The 15,254-nt window shown below is 37.2% G+C and overlaps 1 protein-coding gene across 1 annotated transcript in view; it reads right to left on the bottom strand.

Annotated features, from left to right (window-relative positions):
* Positions 1–15,254, bottom strand: part of sorl1 (sortilin-related receptor, L(DLR class) A repeats containing) — an 88,842-nt gene that overhangs the window by 14,310 nt on the left and 59,278 nt on the right. The window contains exons 34-41 of the mRNA XM_031906643.1: positions 14,201–14,327; positions 12,709–12,878; positions 11,576–11,688; positions 9,792–9,896; positions 7,474–7,546; positions 5,944–6,026; positions 2,052–2,148; positions 600–784 (exon numbers count right to left, since the gene is read on the bottom strand). Coding sequence (XP_031762503.1) covers positions 600–784; positions 2,052–2,148; positions 5,944–6,026; positions 7,474–7,546; positions 9,792–9,896; positions 11,576–11,688; positions 12,709–12,878; positions 14,201–14,327 — 953 coding nt within the window. The remainder of the gene's footprint in view (positions 1–599; positions 785–2,051; positions 2,149–5,943; positions 6,027–7,473; positions 7,547–9,791; positions 9,897–11,575; positions 11,689–12,708; positions 12,879–14,200; positions 14,328–15,254) is intronic.

The raw sequence follows: 15,254 nt of genomic DNA, 5'->3' as shown, positions 1-15,254 counted from the left end.
CATTCCTCCCACTGCCCATTTGGATTGCTCTCAGGGAAAAACAGGCTTAATAAATAATGACCATACAATTGCTCTATATGATTCTGCCCACTGTGCAGACAAGATGTAATTTGAGTTTTTGATAATGACAGTAGAATTCATGTATACGGATGCTGAAATGTTTACAGAAAGTAAATGTTATATATAATATGTACTCTTTCATAATGACAGCCATTAGCTGCTCAGCCTGGAGTCCCGTAGGACAGACTTTAAGGCTCCCAACATGTCAGGGGTTTCTGCGGACAAAACATATTTGCCCCACAAATATATATTTTTTTAATTTTAATGCAATGTTTTGGTAGGAGAGCACTGCTTTCCATTGCCAAATTTTACTTTTTCTTTCAAATCCCATCCCAAAAGCATTGATTTTCCTTGCCTTGAGGCTCCACTCTATGTACACTAGAGAACCTTCTATTTACTTTTATTCACTAGGCATTTTGACCAATCAGGTCTTTACTGTGAGCAACACAGAGTTCAAAATACCCTAAATGCCTCAAGTATAAATGTAAGCCTCCTTGTTTAGCTTATTTCAGGGAAGATAAGTAATGAAGAAACCATACCACATTTTTTACTCCAGACCAGTTGCATTCAATAGTTGTCTGATTGATGGCTTTGGCTTTAAGACTTGGAGCTGCTGGTTTCAAACCCTGTGTCACAAAGTGCTCAAAAGATACAGAACTGTCCCCAATGATAGTTGTAATCCATGCAGAAATTTCATAGGATGTCTGGGCAGTTAGGTTGCCAACTAAAGAGCAAGGGAAAAAATTAAATTGCATCCCAAAGAGAATACTGATGTTTTTGACATTTCGGTAATGGTCATGAGTAAAGTATCTAAGCATGATTTGCTATAGACAACATAGTACAGTAAGACACCGTTTGCATCAGTTAACACAATACAAGCTCATAAGCATCAAAGTGACCATACTACTAAAAAAAACATGCAAATGCAAAGCCCGAACTAAATGATACACCAACCAACAATACAATAAGAATATAATCATACAGCACATTTTACTTCTGTTCTTGTTCCCACTTTTCAGCTTTCCTTTACCTTTGAACCTTTTCCCCCCACTGTCCACATTCTTCCTTCTTTGCTTTCCATCTACTAACACATCCTACCCCAAGTGTTCTCCCACTTCCCTTACCATTAATGCATGACATATAGGGTGGCGTGTGAAGCATGCCTGGGTACCTTTGCTCCCTGCTTATTAACCTTTTTGAATAATAAGGAAAGAACAAAAAAATATGTTTCTCCATAGGTCTCAAGCATTGCAGATCCCATTGTTCTAAATCTGCGAGCAGTCTCTCTAACCCACCATTACAATATTAACAACAAAAACTAAATTGACTTGGGGAGTAGGAAACAGGCTATTATAATGAGCATACGCTCAACATCAGTGGGGAAATTTACAAATGTTTTTTTTTTTTGTTTGGGTATTTTATCTCAGGAAAAAAAACTTGTCAAGATCATGTAAAAGTCAGGTGTCCCTTTTAGAATTGGAAGATCTTTCTTTGCTTTGTGGAGGTTTTCAGGGTTTTCCGATGCTGGCTTTTGTGCAATTGTATGAAAAAGTCATAGTTTTCATACAACATGTCAAATACGTCTCAATTCCATCCATATAATCCACGACAAAGAAAAATACCATACTGTATTTTTATTAGTAGAATTAGTAGTATTAGTAGAATTACAATGAGCAGGGTTGCTATCAGAACAATGGACATTTTTTGATATAGGCAAAGTTGTGGCAGGTAAATTCTCTGCCAGGCTAGTCAAACAAAGGCCAATACTAGCTGCCAATAGAACACTCAATTACTGGGGTGAGTGGGCGTTTGTTTTCACTCACCAAAAATCAAAAGCATTTCCGATATCAGTTAAGGCTAGAAAATCCTTTCAGGCAATAACAATATCTGGATGTGGATGTGGTCCTCTGAATGTGTCCAACTTCAGTGTACTTGGCAAGCTAGGCATAAACAAGTGATATGACAATATCAAACTCATTATCTATTATTACCTTTAAAGTCTTTGGTCTTTCCATCAAATTTCAGTGTTCTTCTTTCCTGCACATGTGTGTCAAACTCCCACACAAATGATACAAAATAATAGTTTACCTGTCAAAAGTAAATAAAGTGTAGTTCAGAAATCAAAAGGTATACAAACACAGTAAAACACCCATTTTAGGTTTTTCAGGGAACTAGAAAAAAAAAAAAAGAATGAACCAACGCCACCTCAAACTTAATCTAGCTAAAACAGAGCTCATGGTCTTCCCGCCCAAACCTAGCCCTTCTTCTTTCACCATCACTACTGACGGCATGACCATTAACCCTATTAATTCAGCACGCTGCCTTGGGGTTATCTCTGACCAGTCACTCTCCTTCTCTGGCCATATTAACCTTTTTAGTGCCACAGGACGTAGAATCTATGTCCTGTGTATCAAAGGACCAAAGTGCCACAGAACGTAGATTCTACGTCCTGCTGCACTTCCGGTTTTGGGAGCGGAGGAACGGCTTTATAAGGGTGTGTATTTAGGGTGTGTTTTCTTGGTACCTAATGTTATGTGGGAGATAAGGTGCTTGAAAGTGGAAGATTTGAGGTGATTTTCAGGTATTTCACCAAAACTATCAATTTTGGGAAAGCACTGCGACTCTGTAGTTTGGAGTAGAAAGACATGGGTACCAATTTTGAATTCACCCGAATGTGTACTTTCCAAAAATATATGGTTTTGGGGGATCAATATATTTTTTTGTGTTTTTACCCCACAGAAAATGCAGTAAACGTGTTGAATTTTCAGTGGCTAAAGAGACCTCTGGGGCAATCTCTATGCACTAACGTCCTTATGGGGTCTCTAAATGCCAGATACAGTGCTGATCCTATGCACAATGGGCATCAAACTGTTCAGCGGACCCTTGGCTTTCATATTTAGGGTGTGTTTTCTTGGTACCTAATGTTATGTGGGAGATATGGTGCTTGAAAGTGGAAGATTTGATGTGATTTTCAGGTATTTCACCAAAACTAGCAATTTTGGGAAAGCCCTGCGACTCTGTAGTTTGGAGTAGAAAGACATGGGTACCAATTTTGAATTCGCCTAAATGTGTACTTTCCAAAAATATATGGTTTTGGGGGGTCAATGTATTTTTTTGTGTTTTTACCCCACAGAAAATGCAGTAAATGTGTTGAATTTTCAGTAGCTAAAGAGATCTTCTGGGAAATTTGTATGCACTAACTTCCTTATGGGGTCTCTAAATGCCAGATACATTGGTGATCCTATGCACAATGGGCATCAAACTGTTCAGTGGACCCTTGGTTTTCATATTTAGGGTGTGTTCTTTTGGTACCTAATGTTATCTGGGAGATAAGGTGCTTGAAAGTGGAAGATTTGATGTGATTTTTAGGTATTTCATCAAAACTGGCAATTTTGGGAAAGCATTGCGACTCAGTAGTTTGGAGTAGAAAGATATGGGTACCAATTTTGAATTCGTCTGAATGAGTACTTTCCAAAAATATATGGTTTTGGGGGGTCAATGTATTTTTTTGTGTTTTTACCCCACAGAAAATGCAGTAAATGTGTTGATCTCCTGGGCAATTTGTATGTACTAACTTCATTTTGGGGTTTCTAAATTCCAGATACATCGGTGATGCTATGCACAATGGGCATCAAACTGTTCAGCGGACCCTTGGCCTTTAGGGTGTGTTTTCTTGGTACCTAATGTTATGTGGGAGATATGGTGCTTGAAAGTGGAAGATTTGAGGTGATTTTTTTAGAATTTTCATAATTTTTTATAGAAAATGCTAAATTCAGTAAAGCATTGCCGTTTGGTACTTAGGAGTTGGAAGACATAGTTACCCATTTCGGATTCGTCAGAATGTGTAGTTTTCAAAAATGTATGGTTTCCTGGGGTAAACCTAATGTTCCAGGATTTTTGGCTTTGGAATGTAAAGTATGCCGTATTCTGCTGTAATGCTTTGAAAATTTAGTAATTTACTGCTGGGAGTTTTTGATCTATAGAAGTCAGAAATCTCAATAAAACTATACATATCAGGTATTGGCACGTTCGGGAGACATGAGGCTTTCCAAATCAGTTGAATTTTTGTCCATAAAATAAAATATGTTTCTGGTAGAAATCCTTATATCATGAAAAATAGCATTTTTTCTTTTTTTTTTTGTATTTCAAGCTCTAAATCTTGTTCCAGAAGTGGAAATACACAAAAACTCAGGTAGATTTGGAAAGCTCAGGTTCTCCTGAAAAAAACAATATATAGTTTGCCTACCTAAACTTAACCCTGCCCCCAGTAAAAGCCCCTATATTGAGAGAGCACAGAATGTTTACAAAACGTCTGGCACTGGGGGAAACTGAAATGACAAATTCGGCTGGCACTTAAAGGGTTAATAACACTGCCAAAACCTGCCGCTTTTTCCTTTCCAATACTGCCAAGATACGCCCCTTTCCTTCACAAGTAACCGTTAAAACACTAATCCATGCCCTTATCCTTTCCCACTTTGATTACTGCAATCTCCTACTAACCGGCCTCCCAGACTCCCACCTCTCTCCCCTGCAATCAATCTTGCCAGGATCCTCCTGCTCTCTCCTAAGAAGAAACCTGCTCAGCCTCACTTAAGCTCTCTTGCATGGCTGCCTGTTAAGCAAAGGATAGCTTACAAAATCCTTCTGCTAACATTCAAAGCCCTTCACTCCTCTGCTCCTCACTACATTTCTTCACTGGTCTCCCTGCATGTTCCTGCTCGTCTCCTCTCAGAGCCTCCGTCTTTTTACACCATCCACACCCACTGCGCTTTCTCGTCTTAAAACTCTCTATCTCGCTGCTCTTTACCCTTGGAACTCTATCCCTGAATCCCTCCGTAGGGAACACTCACCCACTTTTTTTAAGATAAAACTCAGATACTATTTTCTCGAGCACTAAAACATGAATTTTGCCTAGTTCTGCACTTAAGGGCAAATGCCCATACCTGGCGCACTCTTAACATCCAATTTGTGCCTGTATGTTACCCAGCCACTTAGACTGTAAACTCTACGGGGCAGGGACCTCCTTCCTACTGTGTCTCATATGACATGGCATCTCAAATAGCATATAGACATATAAAAGCAAAATAAATACAACTTATGCTTAAAATATATTTTAATATTTAATTTAAATGTTTTAATTATCATAAGGCACTCACAGATCAATGTCTATTCTGTGTTTTGGTTATTTCTTGAGCCAAACAAGTTATTTCCTTTAATTAATACAATAAGGAAGATGAATGTTCAGGTAAAGTGCACAGTTAAACAAGTGGGGTATAGTTGCCCATCTAGCCCATAATAAATTATATAGTCATTAGTGTAATAATTCAGGGGCACATCTAATACCTGTTGCAGGTACTGACTGAATTTAAATTAAACTGAAAACAGTTGAGCCCTGCTAGGTTATTTTTTTTTTTTATTTATATTTTTTTAGACCTGGTCACCATACATTAGTTACTTTGACAGCCATCTTTGGAAAATGGCATAGTCACTAAAACAAGCAAACCAGCCCTACCAATGTTTACTACTACCTTCTAGATCAGAAAAAAATACCTCGAACCAGACTGACTTTATAAACTTCCCAGCGCAATCTGAAGGATTCTATGGTAAGGCACTGCACTTAACAGAAGACCTGATGTTATTTGAGGGAGCTAGGCTACTACCCTCTTCCCTGACAAGCGTTTCAGGAGCTGCTGCACAGAAGCATCCCCTTGGCATGATGCTACCCCCACCACACTTCACGCTGGGGATGGTATGCTGAGGATAATGTGAGTATTTGGCTTATGCCTAACACAGCTTTTAGACTGATTACCAAAAAGCTCAATTGTGGTATCCATATAATAAATCTATATATCAAGAGTGTAATTAAAAAAAAAAAGTACTTACTGATATTTCAGAGTCCACTTTTAAGTTGAAAGTTATAGAATCTTCATTGAAGCTCAGAATTTTTATAGTGGGGACTGGGATATCTAAATAATTGGATAAAAAAAATGTATCTTTTGCTTAGAGAGCAAAATTAACAGCAACTTATACAAAAATTATACAACTAATACAAAATTTAACTTAAATGATAACACAAATTCTACAATTAAGTTTTAGGCTTCTGTTCCAGCCCTAGGACATCACAGCTGTGATGACCCGTTCCTTCAGTAAGGCCACTGTAGGTGGGCCACTGTGGGTTTTATATCTTATTCTTTTTTTTTTTTAACAATTCCATTTATTGAGGTTTATAAGCAATGTAATTACATTGGTACATTTGCATTTTGTCGTTTTTGTTATTATACAAACATAAGGAAAAAAAAATTATATACAAAAGAAATTTAAAACCAACAGAAATAAAGTTGGCAATGCATAATTTTGATTGGCTAAAAGCCAAAATTCAATCCATTTATAGTGTTTTATTATAGTTATTCCTATTTAGATAGAAAAGGACATCATTTACTGTGAACACTGAGAATTTTCTCTTTACAAATTTATGCAGATAAATTGTGATAATGTGTTACTGTGGCAGAAGCATTCTTTTAACAAATATCACATCTAGTGCTAATAAAGAGATGGAGATACATTGCTTATATGAACAGTGAACAGAAGAGGAGAACAATATGTTAGCTTCCACTTATATGGATAAACAAAGTCTTTAAAGCCCTCCGCTTTTCATGAAGGGTGGTGTAGAAATACAAATATACAGGATTCCTTGCACTAGTGATTGTTCTGTGCCTCTGACTCCCACCCCCGTACTTATACTGCTTTCGATAGTAGGTGGTGCACAGGGACTTCAAATAGCAATATTTATTTTTGGAAATTCAGCAAGAGGGTTCCAGCCATGAGGCAAGGGAAAAACCTTGCCTCAGGTGACAGTATCCTGCAGGTTACCAGGGGTAGGCAGGCCTAGTAACTAAGAGCCTCAAGCCAGCCTGAGGCCCAGAATTGCTGCCTGCAGTTCATATATTTTTTACATAAGCCAAACTGAATGACCTCATGTAAAAAAGAGGGGTATATTTTCCCTCATCAGAGATCAAAACATATCATTGACAATGAGGCTCAATAGTGCCATACATGTAAATCTACAGATATCAAGGCGGTAGTATATTAGTTGTTCGAGTGCATGAGTGTCATTGTAAAAAATAATTGCCTATAAACCTGAATAGTTTATTATTCAGAATTGTGTTACTATTGCAAATTATTAAGAGAAAGCCTTTGTAGGTTTAAAATCTTGAAATAACCAAAATACAATAATAAACCCATATACACACACTTTAAATGCTCAAAGATACTGGCATCCAATCGTGCCCAGAGACTACTAGACTATATATCATAAAACCATGTTGGTTTGAAAGCATTTGGTACTTTCATTATATAAAATACATTCAGATACAAGGAAAATATGTATTTACCAATATCTCTGTTAGGATTTACCTTTTCCTTGGACAGTTGTTATGGATTTTGTTTCACTCCAGTCTCCTACACCTCGACTCGTGACTGCTGCAACCTAAGTAAATCACATAAAAATTATCACTCATCTTAGTGTTACAAAGGTTTAACCCCCGCTCATATGATTATTTAACTCTTTGCCTGAAGGCAAATGCTGCAACTAAAAGAAATAAAGCAGGTAAGTTCCCTGGCAGTTAGTGGAATGTATTTTACTGCCATCAAAACACATTCTGCTCCTACACAGCTACAAAGAAATGAGGTGGCTATTTTTTGAGTATGGTACCCAAGCATATTTCATATTATTGTGCTCAGTTAATGTGTTACATCTATTTAGCACTAGATTTACTTATTTAAAAAAACTGACACACACAAGTCTGTGATAAAGGGCAATTGTATCTGTAAAAAGACAAAAACCTAAATTTAGTAACACTTTGCAGTTTGGAGTAGAAAGATATTTATCTATTATGAATAAATTTTCTGGGTCATCTTATGGTTAGGCTAATGTCATATAGTGGTAAGGGGCCAAATCAGCACAAATCAGACTAATGTACATGTGTGACTTTTTAGCTAAAGAACATTGATTTCTGGTGCTGTGCTTTGAACATCTGTCGCTATACTACTCTTGGATTTTGATCTAGTGAGAAATCTCTATAAACTATAGAAAGAGCACAAAATGCGTTTGCAAAAAACTGTCCACTGGTGAATGTGTTAAACCATTTTTAAAATCTCATTTGTGGAAATCCCCTAAAATCAACAACTTGCATTTGGCATTCTCGCTGATCTCAATGGTAAGTTTTGCATGCAGGTGTTCAAAATTATTCAACCCCCACTGAAATTGAGTGTTTTGGCCAGTTTGACACTGATTTTGATAATTTCAGTCATCTTGTTTACAATTAAATCAAAGAGGCACTTGTAAGTCAGACAAATATAACATAACATTTATAATGAAATAACCACAAATGTCTTTTCTGTGCTCACATCATTATCAGTTTTATTCAACCCCCAAGTGACAATCATTCTTATTACTTAATACAACATCCTTTTCCAGTTATAACAGCTTTTAAACGTGAAGCATAGCTTGACACAAGTGTCTTGCAGCGATCTACGGGTATCTTAGCCCATTCTTCATGGGCAAAAGCCTCCAGTTCAGTCACATTCTTAGGCTTGCACACTGCAACTGCTTTCTTTAAGTCCCAGATTTAAGTCTGGTGACTGCAATGGCCACTCCAAAATGTTCCAGCCTTTAATTTGCAACCATGCTCTAGTGGACTTGGAGGTATGCTTGGGATCATTGTCCTGTTGAAAGGTCCAACGTCTCCCAAGCCTCAGGTTTGTGACGGACTGCATCACATTTTCTTCCAATATCTCCTGGTACTGAAGAGAATCCATGGTACCTTGCACACACTGAAGCTTCCCTGTACCTGCAGAAGCAAAACAGCCCCAAAGCATGATTTACCTCCCGCCCTGCTTCACAGTAGGCAAGGTGTTCTTTTCTTCATAGGCCTTGTTCTTCCTCCTCCAAACATAGCGTTGATCCATGGGCCCAAACAGTTCTAATTTTGTTTCATCAGTCCACAGAACACTATCCCAAAACTTTTGTGGTTTGTCCACATGACTTTTGGCATACTGCAGTCGACTCTTCTTATTCTTTGGAGACAGTAAGGGGGTGCGCCTGGGAGTTCTGGCATGGAGGCCTTCATTATGCAGTGTGCGCCTTATTGTCTGAGCTGAAACTTCAGTACCCGCATCTGACAAATCTTTTTTCAGTTCCTCAGCAGTCACACGGGGACTTTTCTCCACTTTGCGCTTCAGGTAGCGCACAGCAGTCGAAGTCAGCATCTTCTTTCTGCCACGACCAGGTAGCGTTTCAACAGTGCCCTTTGCCTTGAATTTGCGAATGATGCTTCCTATGGTGTCTCTTGGTATGTTTAACATCTTTGCAATCTTCTTATAGCCATTGCCCTTCCTGTGAAGAGAAATCACCTCTTCTCTTGTCTTCCTGGACCATAGGCATGAATCCTCTATAACAGTTCCCATATTAAACTGATGTGGGCTGTACTTTTAGTTCAGTTTCACACTCTTTTCTCCTCCAGCAGAGAAAATGCAATTCCCGCCCCATTACAAGAGACTGAAGGGAATCATGCACAAAATTGCACTAATGTTTGTAAATGGCTCACATTGTATTTAATATATTTGTGGAGTGCACAATTTTATAGAATTTTTTTCATCTACAGAAATGTGTAATAAAGATATGAAAAGGGCAGAAATAGCATTAATATTTTCACATACCACCCAATACTTACCCTGACTGCATACATTGTGTTCCTGGGCAGATTTTTAATTAGAACATTGTTGCTTGTTACACTTAGAGAGGTCCATTCTTTTACACCACTCATACTATATTCCACCTGAAAAAGATGATTTTGTTTACACATTCTTACTTCAAATACACTTTACTTACAATAAATTTTAAAAACAAAACAATGAAACACAATAACTGTTTATGGATTTAGAAATATTCTTTGAGTGGCTTTTATTCCTGAATAAAACAAGGACATTTTTCCATTAATCAGTGCATCAGTCAATGTTCAAATTAATATACAGTAACTCACTTTTTAGTTAACCAAAATATTTTACTCAAATACATGCTGCAAGCAAGTGCTCTGGAATTTCTTAGGGGTGAATAAATAAATGCCATAACCAGCAAATAGAAACATAGCAAAATGTTGGTCAGAGGCCTCCTCAATTTAAAAGAAAGTTACAGATAGAGGAATATATTGCTGTATGTTTGGGCAGGGCCCAATAGGTTATTGATTGTTTTTGTATGTAAGTTGTGTATTCCATGTGTACACTCATTGCTGTATTGTACATGCTGCATAATATGTTAGCATTTTATAAATACTTGTTAATTATAAGTAATTCAGCAGTCATTCCAAGAATATCTAGGACAGTCAATAAGTTTCACCCAATATATTTCCAAATGATAACGACTTAACGACTATTAAGATGGGCTTTCACAGGTACTGTAGCACGGTGGATTTTATTTTGATTTTATAATGATTTACATTATATATCTGCTTTGACATATGAATCAAATCTTAGGTTTGAGTCAAGTAAAACCAGCGGATTTTGGGACATCTATTGTCCAGTGTTCAAGGTACAATGTCTTTGTTCTATGTATATTGCTGGGTAAACAGTAAACACAGGTATTGTTACCCAGCAAATATCCTTGGAATAAACATAGACAGCATATAGACAATACACTTTATGTACAACTTATTTGAGAAACAAATAAGGCTTTCTACAAAGTTAGTAAACTGTCTAGTTAATAGGTTTTGTTCATGACAAAATTTTGTACACAAGTTAGCACTTGGTGTTGGGGGTTTTGCTAAGAACTCTAGTATAAAAGGGAGCCTCCACCATGTGTCAGTAGCTTCGCCTAGGACTCCTGAACGAGTGCCGGGACAATTGGATCATCGATTGTGATCGGGAACCTAAAGGTCTTGCGCCAAAGGTTGTGGGGCTCCCCGATTGTGCTGAATTAATGCAGAACTGGCTATACTTGTAACTAATCATACTAAGATAAGTAAATCTATTTAATTCTATTATTACTTGTGTGTGTGTGTGTGTAAGTTATTGCTCACTTACAGTCTATCAGAAGGCTTAATCATTGATCCTGCATATTTATTAATATTTGTCATTAATGTCAATTAATACAAATTATTAATATTAATAAAGGTTCACCCCTTTATTACAGGTACATAAAAAAGTAATTAGGCATATAATGCAAATCTCACCCTAATTTGTATTCAGACCCTGCCACTGCTCCAGGCTTACTTAGGTTGCCAGGACCACGGTTTGGGAACCAGTAATCTAGGCATTCACATTAGAAGAGTTCATTGGGAGGCATACAAGCAGGTAAACATTTCATAGTGCTGTTTGTGCAAACACAAGGTGTTGTAATGCAGTTTTACTCTTCCATTTATATTGAAGTTTTATATCACAGTTTTATAGTCTTATCTGTTATCTCTACCTAATGAAGAAAATACAGTGGTCATAATGCTTGCAGTAGATGTAAAGAACTTACAATGTATTCCCGAATTAAACCATGGGCATTAGCTGGAGCTGTCCATGAGCCAAAAATATTCCCAAATTCATCTTTCATTATAGAGAGCTGAAGATGCTGTGGTGGGTCAGGAACTAAAATTGCACAAACCAAAAACGTTAAAATATACAATAACATGACATTTTGCTAGAATAGGTGATACTTTAATGTAGACTATCATTTGCATGCTAACACCAGTGCTATGATAAGGGGCTGAAACTATAGCCAAGTATAATGCAAATGTAATGTTAATGATTTCAAAGACTGTGCTGAGGACAGAAAAAAAAAGTTCCAATACCCGGGCTAATTATACACACACACACATACACACACACACACACACACACACACACACACAATAGGCTTGATTTGCTTCCAAAAAAAGAATAATTATATCTTTGTTCAGATTAAGTAAAAGCTAATGTTACTGCATGACAGAAATGAAATCGATTTTTAAAATGTAAATTATTGGATTAAAATGGAGTCAATGAGAAATGAACCTGGCGAAGGGAGGTGTAGACCGCCCTGAAACATTGTTCTGTGTGGCATAACTGGCTGTGTGAACAAGGGATTGCATCAGCAAGAATCTGTGAGTGTTGTGGCTTCTTTCCTTAACCAAGGTCAATGAGAGATGGCCTTCCTGTAATTCATAGCTTTCTGGATAATGATTTTCTGAATAAAAAAATACTAAACCTCTATAGTGAATAATGTAGCCCCTGTTGTAAAATGTGAGAATAATAGAAGTCACTTTGGAGTAACATCACCTGTATGACTTAAATTAAAAGTAACCCGAGCACGGCGATAATGGGCGAGTACTATTATAAATAAAGGTCATGTTACTCCAAGGTGACGTCTACTATTCTCATATTTTACAATACGGGTACATTATTTATAAAACACAAGTTTAGGTGAGTCATGTGACAGAAATTACATCATTAAGCACCTATTATTACTGATGAGATCACCAAGTATTAATTAATAAGGATATAATTTACAGTATATTTGCAGGTCTTGTGTATTATATATGAAATACATGCATACACAGATTTCTGGAAAGAATGCTACATCCCACAGACTTAATAACTTTCCTATTTAAAATGCGTGAATTTACTTACCTCCTTCAGGTGTCCGCAGAGTAATAATATCATTGGTGTTATATGCCTTTCTTAGACACTGGACTTGGACTTTAGCTTGATATGTTGTGTCTGGTTTCAATATTTTTAGAACATAGACTGTTTTGTTGCTATGGGTTTCCAAGCTCTTCCATGTGCTCTCCCCAACAATTCTAATAAGATAAGAGAATGGTTATTTAATAATGAAAAAAAAATCATTTGAGGCCATAAAAGAGACAATTAAAATAGAGACAGATAATAGCAAAGTGGCTCATGTAATCTGCCTATTTTGTAGACAGCTGAAGTCTTCACATCCTAAGCATGGAATAGACTGTGCTTTGGGATATGCCTAAATGTCCAGCTCATGCAACAATTCTATTTTGGTGAAGGTGGGGTGGTGTTTAGGATCTAGTAAAGGTGTGTGTCTGTTTAACATAGTTTATTCAGAAATTCTATTTGTAGGTAAAGATTCAACACAATTTCCTCTGCTGAGATACAAAAATGTATTTCACTTCTGGCTTTACATGGTTGCCCAGATTTTACCTGAGCAGAAATAGGACTGAATACATTTGTTGGCCTTTGTTTAAGGATTTGTTTAAAGCAACTACTGGGAATGCAATTACTATAGAATAAAGAATTGGACCTACAACATTAGCAACTTCGTCCAGGCCAATGATTGAATTACATAGTTGCCCTATGAACACCTATCACAAGAGGATTTTTCAACCTGATCAGAGATAGGTTTAACTTCATGCTTCATGAAGAATCTAGTATACAGCACTGTGGAATATGATAGCACTTTATAAAGGCGTGTTAATAATTATAGACAGTAGTGATGTACATATTGACCCACAACCCTCCATGAGTTTACCCTTAGGTCAGGTGGGTTAGGGTTGAAAGTTGGACAACCATTGCAAGTTTGGGTTGGGTGCAGGTCAGACTGGGGTAGAACACTGATTTCAACCTAAGGCACAAGCAGAAGTAGTGTGTAGAGCAGAGAGACAAAGGTATGGTTTGGGTATGGATTTTCCTGACCAGCACATCACTAATAGACTAGCCTTATAAAGATGAGAGGTTAATTTTTCCCCTTCACAAAACACTGGTTAAGCCTCACATGCAATAATCAGACAGTTTTGGTCTCTAGTGCTTGAACAGGATATTACTGAATTAGAGAGAGGGCAACTAAGGTGGTAAAAGGTATAAAACGATTAAGTTATGAAGAAAGGCTGGCCAAGTTAGTAATGTTTATTTAGCAGCTTCCAGCAGACACAAGGCCATCCATACCGATTAGAAGAAAGTTCCATCTTAATTTTTGAAAAGGGTTTTTTTTAAAAGCTGTATTGTCTTTACATCATCAAAAATGACACAAGCCTTCTCTACAGCTCTATGTGTGTGTATTGGTGATAAATCTAGCACCAAGTGTTGCAATATTACTTTTAAAATGTATTGGACATGCACATACATTGAAAAATAATGGAATCTTAATTCTAGTTACCTGTAATAAATGTTATAAACACAAGAAGACTGTGGCATCTTCTTTGGACGAGTCCACATCAGAGTTATGTTGCCTGTAAAATCAGCTGTCCACTGCAAATTCTGAACTTTTTGCACTATGGTGTCATCTGAAAATTAAATCTCGATGTTAGCAGTAAAACTGTACATCAACATGGATTTATGCAAAGTTAGTTATCAAGTACAAGGTTTTATTTTATTACTACAGAGATAAAAGGAAAATCAGCCAATAATTGTTTTTAAAATAGCATTCTATGAGAGAGGCACTCTAATTTTGGGGCAGGAGTTGTGGCACCTTCCCAGTACACACGGCCTATCACTGGTGGGCATTCTTTAAAAAAAGAAAAAAACAACTAGCATGCAGACTCTATAAGCCAGCACCTCTTGTGGGGGAAACAATTTTAGGGAGACAGTTGCCCTTTAACAGAGAGAACATAGGAAGGAAAAATTAGGGTGGGGGCTCCTTGTGTAGCTATAAAAGGACTCAGAGAAAAGGATTTAACGTTGAGTATTACTAATTCCCTTTTCTTGGACAGTCCCTAGACAGCACTGGGATGAACTGGTTTGACCCAAAGCTGAGAAGTGGAGGAGTAATTGTGAAAGCAATACTGAGAAACAACTGAAACTTACAGAACTTGCAAAAGGTATACAATCATGACCTACTGTAGTTGCTGACCTTCACAGCATTGTTAAGGAGTGCCCTAAAGTACTGAACAAAACAATTTGGTACAATAGGGGGTGAAATTGAAAAGCTTGTGGAGGCAGCATTCACCATTGCTAGTATTGGCAAAGGGAAGGCAGAACAATTTCTTGGTTGATAAAAAACAAGGAGTGACTATTGGTAAGAACTATTTGTAAAACAATTTTAACTTAAAGCTCCGATTTCTCATACCCCTGGACTGATGAAATTGCCACAAGGCTGCCTTTCAAGTTAGAGAGACTAAAACCTCAAATTATTCAGATTAAAGATTTAGGAATAGATTTAAATTCAACGGGGTAAATTCAAAAGGATGCGGTAAAGAAGGTTGATGAGGTGG

The sequence above is a fragment of the Xenopus tropicalis genome, chromosome 7, assembly GCF_000004195.4.
Source record: "Xenopus tropicalis strain Nigerian chromosome 7, UCB_Xtro_10.0, whole genome shotgun sequence".
Classification (NCBI taxonomy): Eukaryota; Metazoa; Chordata; class Amphibia; order Anura; family Pipidae; genus Xenopus; species Xenopus tropicalis.
Note: the sequence above shows the minus strand (reverse complement) of the source record. Positions and strands in the feature narration are given on the sequence as shown.